General features: G+C 42.1%; 2 protein-coding genes and 1 pseudogene across 5 annotated transcripts in view; 2 read left to right on the top strand and 1 right to left on the bottom strand.

The window, feature by feature from the left end:
* The window catches only part of RANBP1 (RAN binding protein 1), a 16296-nt gene extending 11401 nt beyond the window's left edge, over nucleotides 1-4895 (bottom strand). The window contains exon 1 of the mRNA XM_008171702.4: nucleotides 4218-4895. Coding sequence (XP_008169924.1) covers nucleotides 4218-4232 — 15 coding nt within the window. The 5' untranslated portion in view covers nucleotides 4233-4895. The remainder of the gene's footprint in view (nucleotides 1-4217) is intronic.
* TRMT2A (tRNA methyltransferase 2 homolog A) lies at nucleotides 3712-22319 on the top strand. 4 transcript variants are annotated; one of them, XM_065568483.1, is made up of 13 exons: nucleotides 3712-3834; nucleotides 4890-4964; nucleotides 5677-6306; nucleotides 7508-7616; nucleotides 8216-8397; nucleotides 10091-10205; nucleotides 11683-11798; nucleotides 12839-12950; nucleotides 17887-18009; nucleotides 19284-19359; nucleotides 20607-20723; nucleotides 20931-21027; nucleotides 21381-22319. In XM_065568483.1, the coding sequence occupies exons 2-13, from the start codon at nucleotides 4960-4962 to the stop codon at nucleotides 21634-21636; spliced, it is 1938 nt and encodes a 645-aa protein (XP_065424555.1). In that variant the 5' UTR covers nucleotides 3712-3834; nucleotides 4890-4959; the 3' UTR covers nucleotides 21637-22319. The 4 variants fall into 4 exon arrangements, with proteins under 4 accessions (XP_065424555.1, XP_008169926.3, XP_008169927.2 ...); XM_008171704.4 differs by lacking the exon at nucleotides 3712-3834 and having other exon boundaries at nucleotides 4871-4964; XM_008171705.3 differs by lacking the exon at nucleotides 3712-3834 and having other exon boundaries at nucleotides 4941-5086.
* On the top strand, nucleotides 19547-19666 carry LOC112060013 (U4 spliceosomal RNA; annotated as a pseudogene).

The raw sequence follows: 22319 nt of genomic DNA, 5'->3' as shown, positions 1-22319 counted from the left end.
CATTTCAGCAGGGTCCAAAAGGCCTGCTAGAGCATCACATGCTGGAAAGCACTAAAATTTACATCCCGGTGGGGGCACATGAATGCACCGCGTAGACAAGCCTGAAAACATGCTTTTTTGCTTTGAGTTCAGCAACTTCGATCATGCATACAAACCATAACAGCACTTATAATTAACAGCCTTAAAGTTAAGTATTAGTAAAATCAGAAGCTGCCATATTTTCAACGTATATTAAGACTAATCTCTTACCGTTATAAAATAAATCAACTCATTTTCCAATTTCTTCTTTGAACGAAGTTGTAAACCCAGGTTTAACCTTAAAGTATTCCCCATCCATTTCAATGGTGAAACGTATCCCTTAAGCCAGGGGTGGGCGGGCAGGACACATTCAGCCCGCCAGCCGATTTAATCTGGCCCTGGGGAGCGGGGTCTGGGGTTTCCCCGCTCCAGATGGGTAGTGGGGTCAGCAGCCACTTTGTGCGGCTCCCAGAAGCAGCAGCAGCATGTCTCCCCTCCAGCTCCTATGTTTAGGGGCAGCCAGGGGGCTCTGTGCGCTGCCCCAGCAGCTCTCATTGGCCACCGTTCCCAGACACTGGAAGCTGTAGAGCTGTCTGGCTGTGCCTCTGCGTAGGATCCAGAGGTGTGACATGCCGCTGCTTCCGGGAGCTGCTAGAGGTAAGCACAACCCAGGGCCTGCACCCAAACCCCTCGATCCCAGCACAGAGCACCCTCCTGCACCCCAACCCCATCTGCACCCCAATCTGCAGCCCTCACTCCCTCCCCATGCCCCAACCTCCTGTCCCAGCCCTGATCGCTCTCCCACCCTCCAAACCTCTCAATCCCAACCCAGAGCCCCCTCCTGCACCACAAACCCCTCATCCCCAGCCCTCACCCTGCCCCCTAGCCTTCTGCCCCAGCCCGGAGCCCACTCCTGCACCCTGAACTCCTCATTTCTGGCCCTACCCCAGAGCCCTCACCCCCTCCTTCACCCCAACCCCAATTTCATGAGTATTCATGACCTGCCATACAATTTCCATACCCAGATGTGGCCCTCAGGCCAAAAAGTTGGCCCACCCCTAACCTACCCCAAAGCAGTAAAGAAACTATTCATACAGAAGGACTCTAGTCACAGTGGCAATAGTGAGGGCAGAAAATGTCTAAAAGTTTTTTGAAAATAAAAAGGTTTTGGTCTGTGCGTCATAAAGCACTGTGCTAGCTCTGAAAAAAAATCAAGACTTCCTTTTATATATGCCATGAAAAAGGATGCATTTTTGGAGAAACATGGGCACACAGAGTCCTAGGCATAAGGGAGTAGATGGAGGAGTTGCAAAAGTCCTTGAAATAGAGGGGGATGGGAGCATGGCACACAGGGAGCTTGTTGGGTGGAACAGATGAACACAAAGAGCTCCCTGGTTTGTGCAATTAGCTCTGCCAAGAGAAAGCAAGAGATCCCCTCTCTCTAGTATCCTCACACTAATAAACCATTAAGATAACATAGCTACAATGTTTCTTTAAAAAATTAAGCTGATCAATTAACCTTCAAAAGTTCTAAAGTAACAGCACTAAGTCTGGCTTTTAGATATAACCCAATCTTGTAACACTAGAACAGTATCAAAATGTCTCAGGTTAAAAAGAATGTTGGTATTCATGCAATGCTAGAGGTATTTAAATATTACAGATGTTATTTTTAAATCTTGAGTATTGGCTGGAAACCTAGAATTAGCAAACTAGCCTAAGGCTAGGAAAAACTGTTCCCCTATTTTTGGTTTGGGATAATACGTTTTAAGTTACTGAAGTAGTACTCCCTCATACAGGCTTAAAGTTCTGATACAAACGAAGGCTTTTAAGGGGTATTCATTACAAGTGTCTCCATTTACAGTGAACTTTAGATGCTGAAGTTCACGAGTTCAGAGTCTCCTACATTATAAGGATCCCAGACAACTTCAGGAGCATACTGATCACCACATCCATGCCTGTTTTTATCATTTAAGTTATTGGTTTTGAGACACTGTGCAGGCAAAGCAGGTCATTTTTAAAAGACCAAGATCTGTATATTAAGGAAATATTCATATATAGAGATTTAAAAAACCCTCAAAATAAAATTATCATGGCACACGTGAAATTTAAGAAAAGTAAGATTTTAAATACAAATGTTGGGTTCAGATATACAGGTAGTGTTTTCAAATTATATGACTTCATATGTGCAATTTAATATAGTAGCTTAGTATCAATAGGGAACAAGTAGACTGACAGCTGCAATAGGAGCTCTTCTATAACATTGGGTCAACCAGGTATCAAAATATTTGATTAGATAAATGAGAGAAAGGACATTTACTAATACAGCCTAAGTAATTGTTTGGGGTGGTGGGGGGGGTGAAGGTGTGAAGTTCTGTAAAAACTATTCATGGCCTTCTTGAAAAATTCCATTAAAAATATTAGATACACAGTGGGATGCTATATCAATTTGAATTTAAAATTTCTGTATGCATTTTAATTATAACACCTAAGATCACAATGGTGCACATATGATCAGTTTATCTTACTGAAAAGATCTTATAAATGTCATTGAGAGAGGAGAAAACCCAAGATGTCAGGACATACCATTTAAAGAGTGCTCTATCAGAAATTTATAGTTAGAGATTTTTAGATATGGCTTTATAGAAAAATAAGAGTTACTATCACACATAACTGAATTTCCAATTTAACACTTTACCCTGCAGCTATGTTGTCTTTGTTCTTGACTTTATTTTAATATATATGAATCACTAAGAGACTTCTCACTTAAGAAGCCAAGAAATGAAATGTGTTTCTTCCATAGCCAAAGAAGCCACAAGAATATTCCAGAAGGCTAGCAAACAGTTTCTTTGTAACACCGGGAGGGAGAAAGCATGGTCTTATGGTTAAGGCATTAGCAAGGGACTCTGGAGATCTTAATTCAATTCCAGCTCTGCCACAGACTGAGATCTTGGTTAAATCACTTAATATCTGTGCCTGTTCTCTATCTGGAAAAGGAAGATGATAATTTTATTCTTCCTCACCACTGGCAATTTAGATTATAAACTCTGGACAGATACGGTCTCTCACTAAGTGTATGTACAATACACAGCACAACAGGGCCCCCAACTGTGTTGGGGCTTTTATTTTTTACTAGAATACAAGTAATGGTTCGACAGGAAATAAGGGTTAGTTCAAAGATGCTACAACACACCTTTTGGTGACACTTGTTGAGTGTCATCAGTGTTCTAGCATACAAGAAAATGGAGAACAGCCATAGTACTGTAATACAACTTCGATAGAAGAATGGCTGCAGTGCACTGCACCAAGACCTGACTGTTTCCAAGAGAAGGGGGAAAGCAGCCCAGAGAGAACACAGGCCAGGCTTGTAGAACTGATCGACTCCAGCTCTGAGATAAACAAACCTCATTGCAGAGATAACTGATCCCTTTATTGCGCCCCCAGTTCGATTCCCTGCAGGCGCCACAAGAAAATCGTAAGTAACAATAAGCATATGTTAGAGGTGGCGAAAGAAAACGAATCACCGTGTTGCGATAAAATCCCACCCGCCCGCGATATAAAAGCACGTGGGAGTCTAGGACGCCTAGTCCCGGCCCTGCCAGTAACGGGGGGCTCCTTCAAAAGCTCCTGAGTCATAAACCAGATTGTGGCGCCTGCGGAGGCTCAAACGCCCGCTTGGGGCAGAGCCGACCCCGCCGTAGGGCTAGGAGCCAGAGTGAGGCGGAAAGGGATATCACCGTCTGCCTCGGCCCCGGCCGCAAAGGGATGGGCCCCAGCAAGAGACTGGGACGCACGTGTGTCCGGACAGCCCCCAGCAGGGTGAAGACCCGACCCCACGTGCATCTGGGGATGCCGGGTGAAAAGCCACCCAGGCCCCCCTTTCCCGCCAAGACAAGGCCGCCCTCCTCAGGCCCCGGTCTCATCTACTCGCTCGGCCTCGGGTCCCTCCTAAACCCCACTGCTCTCCCAGCCAGCCTCCCTACTCCCCAGGGCCCTTCACCCGACTAGCCCGCGGGCTTCTCGCCCATCTGTTCCCCGCTGCTTCTCCAGGCCCCCCATCCACCGTCTCAGACCACCCAAGCCCGCTCCCTCAGCGCCAGGCCGCCCCACTCCACCTCCTGCTCCCGAGCCCCAGGCCGCCCCAGCACTCCCCATGGAGCCCGTCCGCCCCAGATTGCTCAGGGAAGCGTCGGCATCCTCACCTTGGTCTCCGCCATGGGGCTGGGAGGTGGCGCTGCTCCTAGACTAGACTCGTCCGCGTCGCTCTCTCCCCCCACCGCAGCTTTGGCGCTGAATTTCCTGCTTGCAGCTCCCCGCCCCCTCCCGCTTTTACCTCATTCCCGCAGCCCGCGCCGCCGTTGCCGCAAGGCCTGATGGGAAACGCCTACTTTACCCCGATCCCTTTATCTCGTCTAAGGCTGCTAGCTATAGGAGACAGGGTGACCCCGCCACCTGATAGTAGCCTTTTAATGGTACTAAATCACTGCCACGCGGAGGCGTCCGGCCGGGCAACTTCTCCAGGCTCCTACTCGAGGTCTTGGAAACAGCACGAATTCCCCCCGTTAAACGTACAGCATCCCCCCCTCGCGGGCTGAGTCTAAATAAAATTCATCTCCAAAGATCTAGTGTCTGCCCCCAATTAAACCCTTTTACCCCATTCCCGAGCTGTTTCCCATCAGCCTTTGCGACATGGCGGCGACCATCCCGCGTCTCTCTACTCTCAAGATGGCGCCTGCGTGTGTGCTGGAAGGGGGGGGTTATTTTAATCGTGTATTATTAGGAGTGGGGGGTTTTATAAATGCAATGGGCGGATTCCATGGCAGAATCTGTGGAAACGGGTGAAAAAAATCGCTTTTTTTTCGCGGGCATTTTAGCTTCCCGGTGACGTCACGCAAGACCCACCCCTTCCTTGAAGCCCGCCCCCCTTCTGTGGATGTGTGCAGTATGAGGTGGGGACGGGTCGTGCGGGGAGATGGGCGGGAGGGCTTGCGACTGAGGAGAGCGAAGGGCTCCCTCACGCTCCTCTTTCCTGTCGCTCTCGGCGGAGCTTGAGCCGATGCTCGCCCCATAGGTGCTTATTGGTCGCAGAAGTAGGGAGCCGCGCTGAGATGCGGGGGTGGTCCCGGGGGCGCGGACGGGATGCCCTAGGCTAGGGTCTTGGTGCGCTGGATGCTGCATGGGTGGGTGAGGGTGCTCTCCTGGTGCCGCGGGGTGTAGTGATAGTGCTGCAACCTGGCGGCGGCGGCGGCGTTGCACTATGGTACATGGGGTGAGGTGGTGGGGCACGGTGATGGCCTTTTGCTATGGCACATGGGGGAATGCACCGTGATGGTGCCCTGGCACCAGGGTAGTACGGAGTGGAATGCTGCAATGGCATCACACCCTGTTATATAAGCATGGTATTGTGCATTGTGGCATCTTGGCAGTGGTACGCTGGTAATGGGGGATGGCATGCTCTGGTGGGTTTGGAGTGGAGGGGCATGGCCATGATTACACATGGTGATAGTCATAGCCCAGGGCATGTGCTGTGATAGAACAATGTTGTGGCATATTGGTAGCAGGGTGGGTGGGGTGCATTGTGGCTCAAACTCCCAACATTTTCTAACTTCAACAAGTCCTTGTTCAAAGAGTATTAACTCTGTAAAACTGAAATCTTTACAGGACTGAAGAAATGATGGAAGGAAATAGTGGTCTCTGTGTCCCTGAAGAAGAAAATACAGCCCCTTCTGTAGAAGTAGAAAGTATGACTGAGGTGGAAATTAAGCAAGACAAAGGAGATAGTAGCCATGCAGAGAATACAGCCAATTGCCCTGATATGTACAGATATATCAAAGGAGATTTGTTTACATCAGAGATTTATAAAGTAGAAATTCAGAACCTTCCAAAATATATTGGCTTTAATGATGTAAAGAAATTTCTTGCCAAATATGGACTTAACCCTCATAAGATAAAACTTTTTGGGAAACAAACTTTTGCATTTGTGACATTTAAAAGTGAGGAGGAAAGGGACAAAGCTATGAAAGTCCTTCATGGAGTCATGTGGAAGAGCCGATATTTGAGTGTTAGGCTTGCAAAGCCTAAAGCTGATCCCATTGTAAAAAAGAGGAAGAAAGAAGTGGAGGACACTGAACAGAGAGAGGCAAAGCGTCCAGCTTTTGCAAAAGACAGTGAAGAGGAGTCTCTCAGTAAACAGATAGCAGATGTAGTGACCCCTTTGTGGAATATACCATATGAAGAACAGCTGACAAAGAAGAAGCAAGAGTGTGAACAAGTGCTGCAGAAACTGACAAAGTAATTTCTTTTTGTAATGGTACTTTACTAAAGTTTGAGCTTTAGTATAAATTTATATTAATATAGCTAAAATCCAGTAAAACTTTTCTCTATTCCCTACACAAATATAACAGTTTAAGTAAGTCTCTTTTAATGTGTAAGAATGCTTTTCCTTAAATTACCACCTCAACCCCAGATCTTGAAAATTACATTGTTCTAATGTATAGGATTTGATATTTTTAGTACTTAATCTGTTTGAAAAGATCCTGATAAATTAAGGGATGTGGTTTTAAGGAAAATTATTCCATAAGCCACCAAGGTTAAAAATTAAGATTTTATACCACTGAAAAGCTAGAATTGGCAAGTTCTCAGTGATATAAGGGATGAACTCTGCTGGTGGTGAGATGTAAGGTTTCAGTCACATCATTCTGATGGTCTTCTATCAACCCCTCTATTCTAATTCTCCCATTTTATTTAGTCTTTAAATAATTACTCCTAAGAAAATATTTTAAATATAAAATTACAGTTTTATCTATGCCTCATTCACTTGTATAACTATCCATATAAAGAAAACATTTAAACTTGATAGTCATTAGACACTTAAAAAAATAAAAGCAGACAAGGTTATTTTTCCCCACTTCCATGCTTAAATACCCATCCAGGTCCCGTAATCTTAAGATTCTACTTTGCAGCAGCCATTATTTCACTTAAGCAGGACTGGATGAGACTCCCTTTACCTGTCAACATTATTCTTTAATCAGTCAGGGAGGTTGTTACAGAAAAATGCAGGACTCCCTTGTTTCCCTTTTTACAGTGATTCCAGCCAAGGGGTGACAGATCAACAGCTGCTTTATCCTAGAACTCTGTAGCTATTTTATGTATTTATATAGATTTAAAAATCTGCATTTAGTAGCAGTAAGATATAAATACAGTTTAGATTTTCCATTGACAAGACTCTTGTGGAAGAATATCCTTCAGGTTTTAAATAACTTGATTTTCAGACAAGAAAAATAAAATTGGATGCAGGGCTTTGGAGCTGTGCTCCGGCTCCGCTCCAGTTCCAGGCAAAAACCTGCAGCTCCGCGCTCTGCTCCAAAGCCCTGAATGTCTGTAAATGGTCATGTATTGTTTTGTATAACAGCCAGTTAACCTGATTCAGCTGTTTCAAATACATATATTTACTGAAAGGCTTGTCTTCTGTAAATCTGTTAAACTTTTGCAGGGAAATAGGAAACAACAACAAAGCCCTGTTACCTTGGTTATTTGTACAGAAGCAGAAGTATAATAAAATCTGTTGTCCAGTAGAGGGAGTGAAAGCATCACCATTACAGGTACCTCAAAATCTAACTTGTGGGGATGGAGTAATAATGTGTAATACGCTCTGAAAGTAAACAAACTCTGTTGGTCTGAGGGATGGGGGACTATCTGTTGGGTAATATCTGTAGGTTGGTACGTGTGTAGAAGCTTGTGCTTTACTACTTTTTGCATAAATACCATAATGGAACTACTAATCTAGGAGTTTAAAAAAAAAAGCTATAAATGAATTGAAACCTTACAAAAATTAAAAATATTGGATTGTGCTTTTTCTCCATAGGCTTGCTTACTAGTCTGTTACACAAATTCAGATTTTTTCAAAGGAATTTTCCATTTATTACCCAGATATAGCAAAACCTCCTAACTATAACTCAAGTTCTTTCACCAATATCATTACTAGACCCTTCTTCAGAAATTAAAATTTCCATATGGGCTGAAATTTAATATTCTGGGTTTCAGGCCATCGATAAAGAAATAAATTAACTAACTAAACTTTAGTATTACAAAATTAAAATGTAAGACTAGTGCTACAACAGATGTTTCAGGACAGGCGGTTGGTATGCAAGGTTCTATGTATATAGCTTAGGTAATTTTATTTCTTATTTTAAAATTTTAGACTGAATACCGCAACAAATGTGAATTTTTGATTGGAATGAGTTTAAATCAAGAAGACAAAACTGTGGGTTGTCGCCTTGGCAAATACAAGGGTGGAAGCTGTGCTGTAGTGGAACCATTTGAGACTATTCACATTCCTGCTGTTGCCAAAAAGGTAGTGAAGGCTTTTCAAGACTACATAAGGTGAGAACTAAATTAGGCTGAATGTCTTATCCTGAAAGGTTTTTGCTGCCTTAAATATTTTGAAACATGTACAAAATGAAACATTTTGAAGAGCTGGATGGTTATTTTGAACTGAAACTTAAGTAAATTGGTTCCATTCTGTAGCAACTCCTTTATACTTTGTTTTTACACATAGCTCATCATATGTTATTTGTTTTATTTTATTTACCTTTATTGAGCTTTTTCAGAGTGTTCAGCAATACGTAGAGGAAGACAGTTACTGCCTTAAGGTATTTAGATCTCGTATCTTAGGCAGTATTAAATCAAAATATTAAATGGCCCAATCTCAAAATAGGGTAAATATTTTCTTTTAAAGTTTTCTCATGTTCTCATTGTACTTGGTTGATTAATGTTGAAAGGATTTGCAGAGAAAAGAGTTTTAAAGAGGAATTTGAATGACAGAGGGCGATAGTTTGGTATACTAGAAAATGGGGGACTTTTCCACATGCTGAAGGAAAGCACAAAGATGAAAATATGAGACTCCTGAGTAAGGAACAGTTAGGAAAAGGGCAAAAAAAGATTTTGAAGAAATGAGAATAGAGATGTGGGCAGAACCCTGAAGGTAAAAATGAGATGTTTTAAAGGGCAATGACGTGATCTGAACGTTGAGAAAGGAAGATACTCTTATCTGTATTTTTGATTAAGTGAAGGGTGACAGGTGAGAATCATGAAAACCAAAGAGGAGGAAGAGGTTGAATTCATTAGGGGAGAGATGATCAAGGCTTGGATCTGAGTTTTAGCCATAGGGTATTGCAATTGGGTGTATAGATGCTTCAAGGGACCTCCCTTGCAGTCTATGGGCAGGCGAACAACAGAGATAAAAGGCTGCAGCCCTGCCAGAACAGACAGAGCCACAGTGAAGGGGCTCCACAGGGTGAGACCTGAAGAAGTCATCCAGAGGAACCCAGTTCTTCCAGAAGGGATCAGAGAAGATTACCAGGCAGGAGGTACCTGCAAGGCCCTGAGTTAGGAAGCAGCAAAAGATTTAAACGAACAAGCCACTGATGGTACCACCCAGGTTATGATACAGAGGAGAGAGCGGGCCTGGGTCCCCTACCACCTTCATACAGATGGGTGTAGGACTGCTGAGAACCATGACCTGAGTGGTAACAATAACAGAAATATTGGACTTTGGCTTTGTGTTCCTGTTTTAACTTACTTTATTTCTGTCCTGTTGAAGAAAGAAGGGAAGAAACCTATAAAGGGGATGGCACTGGAAAAGGGATTAAGAGAGGCCCTGAGACAAAGGGCCAAATCTAGGACTATTGAGCAATGGTCTGCTAAAGGGGTTGGAAGAACTTTGGGTAGAGTCAGACTCCTTTCGGTCCCAAAAGGGGAGAGACACAAGTAACCCGACTGGAGTTACAGATGAAGATTGATAGATATAGGTTCTGTCCCTGAACAAACTGAGTGAAACTGAGGCAGGGATAACCACCATTCTGTGGCAGACGACCATAGTGTACTACAGGCCAGAGCTCCCTCAGTTACAAGTATATTTTGCAGATGTCAACAAGGGTCAAAACTAATCCTTTGAATTTAATAGCTTATTTTCTTCTACATTATTGTATGGTGGAGTTGTTTTACTTATCTGAATTATTAAACATTATGCAGAAGTTGCTCTTCTATTCAGTAACTGAACTTTTGAAAATTGCAGGACAACCCCTTACTCGGTGTACAGCCTAGAAACCTATGAAGGTCACTGGAAACAGCTCACAGTCCGCACGAGCAAAAATGGTCATATCATGGCAATTGTTTATTTTAATCCTCAGGTACTGAAGCTTTATATAATATAAGAAAAAACCCTGAATGCAATGGACACTTGTTTAATGAATTAGCTGATTCTCAAGCAAAGTTCTCTGATAGTAGTACTATATTACTCTTATTTAATCTGATAATTATTGGTGGGCCCCGGTATATATGTTGTTCATAACTATTCTGCCTTTTAATTACAAAGCCTGTAGATTTTTTTAAAAGAAAGTTCAGTCAGTTTGTCTGAAAACTATAAATTATCTGAAGACTTTCTTCTTCGTCATGTCTCTGGGAAATGCTATTTTGTGTATGTAATCCCTGTGTCGGGCAGGGCTCTAAGATTTGACATATAAAAATTAGGCAAAGCACGACCATGTATTATGTATAAGAGTGTTACAGGTAGCAACATCTACAATTAAGGTTGCGCAGTGCTACTCATTAAAAGCCCCCCCCCCTTTTTTTTTTTTTAGTTGCTTATAACTTTACCATGCTTAAGTTTCAACTAAAATGGTTCAGCTACTCCCAAGAACTAGGCTAGGGAAAATAAGTTTTGCCCATGTTTTAAAAAAAAAAAAAAAAAAAAATCTTAAAACCATTTAATTGAGATGCCCTAGAGTTGACATGCTTTGGAGCAAAGGTTTGAAATTTGGCAGGAGGTTCACCCTGATTTCAGGAATGTGCCTTTTGTCATCTATGATAATTTGCTCAAATTTGTCCAGTTTGCTAGCTTCTGAAAAATCTCAGTTCGCATATGCTCACACAGCTCCTACATGTCACCTGGGCTTAACATGTGCATCCCCACAGAGCTATAGAGCATTCTCTATCTTGGGCCAAGCAGGACTTCTGTAATTGCTCTTCTTGGCTGCCTGGAGGCCACTGTGGAAAGGGCATGAAATGAGCAATACTCAGTGCCCCATGCCACTGGTGCCCCGGCAGCATGGAGGAGGAGGAGCCTGTCTCAAATACACAGGGGTGAGGAAAAAGTGGACCAAGGAAAGGAGTTAAGAGCAGGAGGCATGAGGGTGGGGGGAATGGTCAAGAGTAGATGGAGGCAGAAGACTGGAGGGGCTGATGGGCAGGAGCTGACAGCAGGAGCAGGCATAGGAGGGGTAGCAGATTGGAGCAGAAGGAGATGAGGCAGAAGAGTCTAATAACTAGAGTTCACTCCCCTACAGAATCTGGGAGAATGTATAGCGGAAGGTCTTGGGCCTTTTACATAGGCCAGGCTAGAATAAGGATGTCCCACTAGTTAATGCCATTTGTAGCCACATGACTCTTATAAAACCCAAGCTATGTCCGTTTAATGTCCCATACAAAATAGTAAAGTAATTAGAATCATTGTTTGATATTTTTTGTTCCTAGACAACACTTCCCTATATAAATATTTGCCTCTCACTACATAAGCAAATGAGTAAAACAGAACAAATACTAAATTACAGTGTTGGAAAATAACCAAACACATAATAATCACATCTTCCTTTCAATTGGAACTTCTAGAAATTAAGTAAAGAAGAGCTTGTTGACCTGAGAACCTCACTGGCAAAGTACTTTACAGAAGGAAGTGGAAAGGACAGTGGGGTAACCTCTCTTTACTTTGTAGAGGAAGGGCAGAGGTAAGTTTTGTACCTGTAAAGGAAAGCTTAAGTGGCATTTCTCCTGTAACTACCACCCTGCATAGCAATGAATATAGAAAGAGTAGCAGTGTAATTATTATTTTATTGCTAAAATTATTTACATTGTCCATGCAAAAGACTCCTAATATTTTATGGTCTTCTGTATCATAACTATTGTTTCTCTACTTGTGGATTGGGTGCCCTTTTTTTTTTTTAATGGATAAAGGCAGTTAGAGCTTTGCATGTGGATAAACCTGGCTAGATAGGGGCTGTCACAGGAGGAGGATACCTTTTTTTGTTTTGTTGTGGAGAACCCAGGAAGAAATTTTCTGAGACACTTCTCTTGCTCTCCCCACCTCTTTCCTTTCTTGCCAGTTTCTGTCTGGTTTTGCTCTCTTCACTTCTGTCCTTCACGGAGCAATCTCTTTTCTTTTGCCTCAGGACCCCATTTTATTTTTCCAGAAACACTAAATGCCTCCTCTTTCTGCCTCTGTACAATGGCAGATGTACCCTCTGAGAACAGAAATTGGATAGTAAAACAAAACTTTTGGTTTTAAGATACTTTACAACTTTCCTTAACAACAGCCTTTGAATTGTTTTCATTTACAGTATTGTAGTTTAAGGCTAAAAGTAACTTTCTGAAGACTCTGAATTAAATGCAATTATAATTTAATCGTTGCATTGATAGGCCTCATCCTGTACAGTGAAACACAGTAATTGTACAATATTGTAAAATCAGCTGTGTGTCCAACTAAATTATTCTTCAATAACTTTGCTAGGCTTCCTATGTGTGCTAATAGTAATGCCCAAATCTCACTAGTAAAAGTAGAAAATCAGCATATGTAAGGTCAGAAACCAACATACTTTTGTTTTTAAAACTGTTGTGTGTGTCTGTGTGGATTGGGTTTTTATTTTTTTTAAGGTCCCCTTTAACATGCTTGTAATGTCCCTCTTCCTTTTCCCCCCTTGAATGTGTCTGTACTATAAGTGGCCATGGCTAAAACCTGCTGTAATGTGTTTTGGTGGCTTTTTTCTTTCAGAAAATCACCCAATCGTGAAGACTTGCCCTTACAACATTTGGCTGGTGATAAGTACATATATGAAGAGCTTCTTGGTCTAAAGTTTAGAATTTCCCCCCATGCATTTTTCCAAGTAATGTTGGTATTGAGTTCTGCTAAATTAAATTGTATTAGAGCTGAAGTAATAAGATGGACTGCTTAAATTACTGTATTAAGATTTTTAAACATTTTTAACAAAATATTTGGCTAAGAACATAAATCTGATGTAACTGAAAATAATTTTTAGTGGATGAATACCAGTTGTTGCTATATTAAATATTTAGTTTCAGCATTTTAGCTGAAGTGAATGTTTAATGGGATTTTTTTGTACTACTTTGGTATCTGGCACATTCTGTGTTAGCAAGCAGTCTGTGAATAGAACAGAAGAGAAGGCTGGTTACTCTCCATGTGCAATAACTGAAGTTCTTCAAGATGGTTGTCCCTAGGGTGCTCCACTTTAGATGAATCTGTATCCTGCATCTGTGATTGGAGAATCTGAGTAGCAGTGCCCATTTGGGGCACACATGTGCTGTCCTTGTCTTGCACCATCTCTGGTGTTTACCTAGCGCTGTGCGACCAAACCCTTCTCAGTTTCTTTTCTACTGCCCTTGGCTGGAGATGGAGCGATTGGCAGTGCTTCCAAGCTTGCCTTTATCTTAAAAATTAGATTTAGCCTTAGTAGTTATAGAGCTCAGTTAGTCAGTTTAGCTACCCTTCTCTTCCCCGTTTATTTTTCTTTATTTAAAAAATTTTTTTTTTAGTAGATTAGGTATTTTCTTTATTATTCTCAGTTACCCCTTAGTATAGTATACATATCCTCCCTCACATGTTCCACAAAAGTGTTCCATTGCCATAATCTTAATACTCTGCACCAGAAAAGCAAGGAACCTTAAGCTAAAACTTCTTTTGATGGAGAAGTCTCTGCACCTGGCTTCCAATCTAGGATTATGGACTCCTCCTGGACATCGCTCTCCAGTGACAGCATCTGATAGACATTCCTTATCACCCTCATAAAGGAAAGAACACTCTTCTAAAAAGGTAACAAAAAACCTGGTACTGTGACAGCCAAAGACCCTAAGTGGGCAGGTTTGGAGAGGAGCAGCAGAGGGAAACTTACCCTCCCTTTCACGGTAGTGCAGGGCCACTCAAACATGCATCACCAAGCAGCTCAGAAGCACTGCTGTCTATGGCGCCACCTTCTGCCTCTATAACGCATAGCATGTAATCATCAGTACCGACAACGGCTGCAGTCTCATTGGTTACGCCAACAACATCCTAGGGACTGCAACAGTTTCTCTTGCACGAAGACCTGCTAGTCTCTTCAGCATTGGAATCTCCCCAACTTGTAGTGATGTTCCTCCAGCATGATCGGTACCATGCCAAGTTACACCCCCATCTAGATCAGCTCCTCCCTTCTCCAGCGGTGAGGAGGAAGGGGAGATCTTCTCATCATGCCACTTCTTACCCATGCAGACAGCCACCAGATTGGGTCCAACAGAACATCCGGAATACCACCCCATGACCGAAACCCATGGGTGGTATATACATCCAAGGATATCCCCACCAATGCCATTCCTGCCAGAGTGATCCAACTGGGATCCATGGGCGGCATACTGACAATGTTACTCTAAGCCAGTGATTCTCAAACTTTTTTACAGGGGACCCCTTTCACATAGCAAGCCTCTGATGGTTTTCAGATCCCACACCAAACTCTCTGGTGGTAGAGGGTGTGAATGAACGGGGCAGACAACATCAATCTGGATGCACCCCGTATCATAGGAACTGAAAGTGGTTAGACCTCTTTGGGCCTAAGACCTACTCAGCAGCAATCCTACAATTCAGGATTGCCAGTTATGAGGCCCTCATAGCCAAATGTGTAACCACTCAAATTTGGACATTTTTTAATATCTCCCTTAGGACAAAAAAGAGCAATTTAAAGCGGTCATCTTGGAGGGCCACATTCTTGCTCAAACAGCCTTACAAGCCTCACTGGACTCGGCAGACACAGCGGTACAATCCATTGCTACAAACATAGTCATGCACCAGGCTTCCTGGCTCCACCTTTCTGGGTTCCCCAAGAGATACAGTCCACTGTGGAGGATCTCCCATTCAAGGGACTGAAGCTGTTCTCAGCTGAGACCAAGTTGCTTCATACCCTAAAAGATTCAAAGGTGACTCTTTGGTCTTTAGGCATTTATACACCTACGCAGAGAAAGAAGCAAGGGAAATATTACTCACGGCAACCAACAAGATCTGTGCCATACGTACAACCACTGAGGCAATATGACCCACAGAAATGTAGACAGAGGGCTACAAGACATAGACCACTCCCATCTCAGCCATCCCAGCAACCCCAAATCAGCAATTTTGAGGGTTTGGTTGAGGAACCGAGATGCTTCCCCCATTTTCAAGTGCTGGAACCATCTACAACCATCCATCCTTTTGGAGACTGTCTGACCTCATTCCACCCAGCATGGCAGAGCATCATGTCAGACAAATGGATATTAGAAATCATCGAGACTAGCTATTCAATCCAATTAATCTCCATCCCGCCACGCAGATTTATTGATCTAGTCAATCTGATCACTACAACACAAACCAGCCCGTAGACATCGGCCAGGACCTGCCTCCAACTATTAGGCATCAGCCCACATGTTCACAGAGCACTATGCAATAGAGCAGAACTTGACATCAGATGCTCTGCTGAGACTTACTGTTTTATCATCCTTCACAAATTCAACTCCGAAGCTCCTTCCTTCCAGTGAGGGGCACTGCTCTACAGTCACCTAAAGTGGAGCATCCACAAAGGCACTCGAAGAAGAAGGGACTGTTTATTCACCGAGTGCAATAACTGAGGTTTTTCGAGATCATTGTCCCTGTGGGTGCTCCACTGGCCACCCTTCCGGGGGGAGGGATAGCTCAGTGGTTTGAGCATTGGCCTGCTAAACCCAGGGTTGTGAGTTCAATCCTTGAGGGGGCCACTTAGGGATCTGGGGCAAAATCAGTACTTGGGCCTGCTAGTGAAGGCAGGGGGCTGGACTCGATGACCTATCAAGGTCCCTTTCAGTTCTAGAAGATGGGATATCTTCTTCCCTCTTCTTCGGAATTTCCTGCTAAGGACTCTGTGGTAGAGAAGGAACTGCGGTGAGGGGGGTTGGTCACAAAGCACTATGTAAACATCAGAGATGACGTGAGACAGGGACAGCCCATGTGCGACCTAAACGGGCACTGCTACTGAAATTCTCCAATCGCAGGTGCAGGGATGCAGATTCACCTACAGTGGAGCACCCACAGGGACACTTCTTGAAGTAGTAGTACAGTTGCCCATTGGGAAATAAACTACAAATGTTGTATTTCAAATAATTTTCTTCCAGCAAACACTTAAGCCTCAACAAATAAATTGCTTGTCTGAAAACACAGAAGAGGTAATGTTAGTTTAACAAAACATTTGGAGGAGAGGGGAAATAAAGTGAGTGCTAGCATTAGGGGAAGGAGAATATTCTTCACCTTAGATTGCATGTAACTAACTTCCTTTAGAAATTGGGAATAACATATGTGCTTTAAGGAGATCTTATAATTGCATTTTTATTCCTCACTTGAGATCTTAAGCTATTAAGTTCTTACCTTCTTCTTAATGTAGACCATTTTCTAGGTTAAAGGTACTGACCTGGACAACTTTTTTTCCTGACCCTCCAGTCCTGATTCCATAACTACACTTGGTTACAGGAAAAGTAATATTAAGGCAGGCAGCATTAATGAGACAAGGTGAAAATAAATTCACTTTGTGATGGATGTAGTTGCATGGGTATGTCCTCCTATTTCTGTATGTGGAGTATTTTTTTGTTTTGTTTCCTCTCCCTGGGTAGGAATTGACCTTTAACATATATTTGTCCCTTCATTGCCTGCAGTTTGGCCCTGTTCTCCTGTGTTTGTTGTCCCCTCTAATTTTGCTGTCCAACAAATATGACTTACTTATTTAGTGCCATAAGTGTATTGTGACAGACCCAGACCAGTGGGGTACAGGAGTCTGGTAGAGGGCAAATATACTGGTCACTGGATGAGTAGTTTTCTGTTCCCTGAGTGACCAGAGCAGGGGCTGCACTAGAGTAATCAGGAACCTGCTAGAACCAGTTAAGGCAGGCAGGCTAATTAGGACACCTGGAGCCAATTAAGAAGCTGCTAGAATCAATTAAGGCAGGCTAATCAGGGCACCTGGGTTTTAAAAGGAGCTCACTTCAGTTTGTGGTGGGAGTGTGAGGAGCTGGGAGCAAGAGGCGCAAGGAGCTGAGAGTGAGAGGGTGTGCTGCTGGAGGACTGAGGAGCACAAGCGTTATCAGACACCAGGAGGAAGGTCCTGTGGTGAGAATAAGGAAGGTGTTTGGAGGAGGCCATGGAGAAGTAGCCCAGGGAGTTGTAGCTGTCATGGAGCTGTTACAGGAGGCACTATAGACAGGGCCCTGTGGACTGCAGCTGGGCTGGAACCCATAGTAGAGGGCTGGCCTGGGTTCCCCCCAAATCTCCCAGTTGACCTGGACTGTGGGTTCTTCCAGAGGGGAAGGTCTCTGGGCTGTTCGCCCAACCCACATGGTGAATCTCTGAGGCAAGAAAATCTGCCAATAAGCGCAGGATCCACCAAGATAGAGGAGGAACTTTCACACAGTATGCTGTATTACATGTTTGAATTTATACTAAAGCAACATCCAAATATGCGAAGGAGTTATATAGGGTTTGTTTTTTTTAACTTTGGTCAAGTTCGGTAACTTTGGTCGAAGCCTTGAGTAAGTCCTGGTCTGTTGGGCCAATTGTATATCTTGCTGTTGCTAGAGATAAACTTTGATTTGCTATCTCATGCTGTCAGTATAATTCTGCTTTGAACTTTACATGAAAAGTTGGCTTATTTTAATAAGTGTGTTAGAGATGAGGAAGGGGGAAGCACGTTTTCATAAAAGGGATTTAATATTAAGTACAGTATTGGTTTTACTACCTTTGCTGTTGTAACAAAGGGGAACATTTGTGTTGGAATTCCATAGGTAAATACACAGGCTGCAGAGGTTCTATATAAAGCCATTAGAGACTGGGCCCAGCTGAACCAAGATAGCACTGTACTTGATATTTGCTGCGGAACAGGAACAATTGGAATTTCACTGGCAAAGGTGAGCAATTTGCCTTAAATGTATTATTCAGCAAATCATATTAAATTAATACAGTGAGTCATAAAATGAACTTGAAAGTTAAGTTTCAGATCTCTCCTATTGCATTTAACTGAGAAAAATGCTTAAATCAAGTTATTGCACTTGGCTATTGCCAGTGCTTTAGGAAGTTTGACTTAATTCTGGACATAAATAAATGTTTCCCTGCTAGATATTCTGGCTACATTTCCTTTATTAGATTTGAAAAGTCCCACATAACTTAATTTCAATTAACTTCATAGCAACTGACACAACTTTCATTGTCAAAAGTACATGAAGGTGTAGTTCATATTTTGAAAAGTGACTGTAAAAAGGATGCTTTATTCATGAATTTTCCCGGTCTCTGCATATATTCAAAGACAGATCTACTATAGTGACAGTTTTTTAAATATCTTTAGAAACAGTACAGCTAAAACTGACTGAGCTGGACCCTTTTCCATTTTGTGCAACAACATAATTATTTACTAAGTCCTAATCAGTTACATCCATGGAAAACCATTGACAGCTATAAAGTTGTGCACACATAATTGAGAGCCTAATTTAGTCATAATTTCTTATTACTGGTAATTATGCACATAGTGGAAAGAATTCAGTTTCACTCTAAGGCAGAGTTTGCAGGGCTGGCAGTGAGGGAGATATCAATTTAAGAATAAATTGAGCATGACTAAAATGTCTGCCTATATGTGGAGGTGGGGAAGTCAAAGGAAGTCTTTCCACCTATCCTCATCTATTGAACAGTCTGAGGGCTTGTCTAGAGGAACAATTAGTGCACAGCAAGTTAGTGTAAATCTACACTGCACTAGCATGCTGGGCCCTGTTTGTGTAGACCCTGCTACTGCAGGCCCCTAGTTCGCCTTGATCTATTCTGCTTTGAAATGAGTAGATTATTGAAATTTTAGTGCACAGGAGCAGTGTCCACAGACAGCGCACTAACATGTCGTGTCCTGTAGATTAGACTCCAGCTTGCTGTGCACTGTCTGGTCATCAAGACAAGCTCTGAAGATACTCCACTAGTTTACTCACCACTTGCTTTTTTATTTTATTTTTTTTAACTGCTGTAAAGGTAGTGCTTTTTTCTTCCTCAGGTAAACTGAGGAAATAAACGTCTAAAGCCTGTTCTGTGGCAGGAATTACTGCTGCATGACAATCACTCTGTTTTCCTCCAGTCTGGTACTTATGTCATCAAGCATGTGTCACACCCTGTTGGACCCATTGATCTTTTTTCTTTGATTCCACAGAAAGTGAAGAAAGTTATTGGAATCGAACTCTGTCAAGAAGCTGTGGAGGACGCCAAAGTGAATGCTCAAATTAATGGTTGGTAAAGTTGTGTGTGTAACTGCTAGATTCTTTGTTTTTAAGGAATATAAGAGTTAAATACCTGATTTCCATTGAATTTGCCTAACTTCCTTATTTTCATCTGAAAATTCCAGCCTGAATTAATTACTTGAAAGCTTTATTTCTATCAGATATTCCCATTGATAAAAATCAACTGAAGTTAGTAGTCTTTTTGAATACAAATATCGTAGCCAATGAGGTTAATCTGAGGCGCGATTATTGCTAGTTGAAATCTCTTTAAATCAAGGAAACTTACCTAGTTTAATTTTAAAAATCTGACCTCAGAGATTCCCAGAAGGTGCCAGGTGTATTGTTGTTCTGTATGTACGCGAGACATGGACCCTTACGGCAGAACTTGAACGGAAAATACAGATAGTGGAGATGATACTTTTGTAAAATTCTGGGCATCTCCTACTTGGATCACGTCACTAATGAAGAGGTCCGCAACATCATCACCCAACACGCTGGGTCAAATGAAGACCTCCTGATGACCATGAAGAAGTGCAAGCTGAAGTGATACAGCCATGTAACAAGATCATCTGGCCTATTCAAGATCATCCTCCAAGGGACAGTACAGGGGAAGAGAAGAAGAGGTAGACAGAAGAAGAGATGGATTGACAACATAAAAGAGTGGACAGGAATGGACTTTGTGGCGACTCAAGCACTGACACACAATTGTCAAGGGTGGAGAGAATTGGTTGATTGCTTATCAATGATGGTGCCCCAACGACCAGTGCGGTTATGGGAGTGGTGATGATAATGATGAATTTTAAAAATAACTTAAGCAATATAATTTTCCCGTTATACTTTATCAGCAAATTGCTCATTTGGCAACATTGCCTAATACTATGTACCATAACGTTTAATGATGGCACATTAAAGAGGGAGAACTTCCTTGACATATAATTTTAATGCATGATTACAATAGTCATTCATATTTATGGTGATTTTCAAGTTGTATATTAGCTCTCAGGCACAATAATAGGTTATTTAAACACAATAGCTTTAGCATGTCTGCTTGAATATTATACCGATGGCAATGCCTGCAAAAGTCAATCCATAGTTTGTCCCAAGGCATCAAATAGTGGCATTTCTATATGCAAAACACTATAAGTACAACTTACCTAGTAACTCTACCTACTTATGTGTGCACACTAATTTAAAAGATGTTTTGATTATACTGAAACTTCACATCAGTTCTTTATTTTTATATCTACATTTTTCAGATCTGAATAACATTGAATTTCACTGTGGAAAGGCTGAAGACATTGTTCCTTCTTTAATTAACTTATTAGCTTCACACAACCTGATTACAATTGTAGATCCACCTCGGGCAGGACTACGTAAGTTTATTTATTTCAGTCTTATTTAACTGATACTTAGTGGAATGGTTTTAACAGAATGAAATCAGTTAGCTGATTGTTGGGAGAAAACTTGAAACAGGCTTGTACTATAACAGGACAATCTTTATGCTCAAGTTTAAAATTTGTTTTTCTGCAAATATAGTAACATACACTATTGGCAAACAACTTTCTTAATTTGTCACCTAGATTCTAAAGTCATTCTTGCAATCCGAAGAGCTGAACACTTGAAAAAGCTCATCTATGTATCCTGCAATCCCAGAGCTGCCATGAACAACTTTGTGGAGTAAGTTTTTGAATTGGCCAGGTAAAGCCAGCAGGCAAAATACACTTCCTGAAAAAAGTGAGGCTGAATTCCCTTTTTGCATACAAATAGATTAATCATATTAGCTATAGGATTGTATAGCAGTACTTGACCTTGCCTTGGAAGACCCACTTTTGATTGTGTGGTGGCAGACTCTCCCAGCAGGAAGGAGGAAGACTTACCCTCCAGTAGCTGGTTAAGTAGTAGAGCTTGAAATGTATGATCATCCTATGAGGCAGGGGGAGCGAACAACAATGCAAGGGCTTTTCCTAGAAAATGTAGACTGGTGTTCATGGTCCAGGAAAATTAATACTATACTTTGTTTTTCTCTTAAGTCTTCGTCGGGCCCCCTCCAATCGTGTCAAAGGAACCCCTTTCCGTCCAGTTAAAGCAATGGCAGTGGATCTGTTCCCTCAGACTATGCACTGTGAGCTGCTGATATTCTTTGAAAGGGTAGAACATTCAAATGGAAACTCTACTGAAGCAAGCCCTGACACAGCTCAGGTCATGAATACAAATGCAGCAGATTCTACCCAGGATGGCAGTATTGACCCACCTGAAGAGAAAGTAGGAACTCTGTGTTCCACCTAATGTTGTGGTAGGCTGGGCAGTTTGTGCGCGTGCACGCATGCATATATATTATATATACTCAGGCAACCATCTTAAACTATTGATTTCCTTCTAAGAGGCAGAAGTTACTTTTGCTAGTTAAAGAATGTTGCAGTTTGAGGAATCAGCAGAAACACCATACAAGTTAACCTCTGTACAACATAGTAATTACCTGACTTCCACCTGATGAAGGCTTTCAGTTAAGTATAGTGACAGCAGCATTTTTCAACTCAGTGAACAAAGATTAGTTTAACTTTAAGATGCTTAAAACAATCCAGTTCCTACAAGGAAAATAACCTTATTACAGACAAGTTGGATCAAAACCTGCTATTTTCACTCGTGCACCCTTACTCCTGAAAGATGTCCCGATGCCTTCAATGTAAGGCCAGCATGCTGAACTAAATATTTCGCATGTTCTTCATAAAATACTGTCCAGGTATATTACTAGGATTCAGACATATGGATTCCCTCCACAAGTTGAGTGATTGTAGGGTTTTTTTATGCCCAAGAAAATTTTGTTTAAAAATAGTATGGAAGATGAGTGATAAAGTGATAAATAGCTGATAGCGAACATCACTTAATGCCCATCTGGCATATGGGCAATTCTGTTGAACAGGAGACTTTTTTGCCTTGCAGACCAGTTTAAATAAATTTGATTTTTAAAA

Source organism: Chrysemys picta, chromosome 15 (genome assembly GCF_011386835.1).
Source record: "Chrysemys picta bellii isolate R12L10 chromosome 15, ASM1138683v2, whole genome shotgun sequence".
In the NCBI taxonomy this organism is placed as follows: Eukaryota; Metazoa; Chordata; order Testudines; family Emydidae; genus Chrysemys; species Chrysemys picta.
This window is presented reverse-complemented; position numbering and strand designations above follow the sequence as displayed.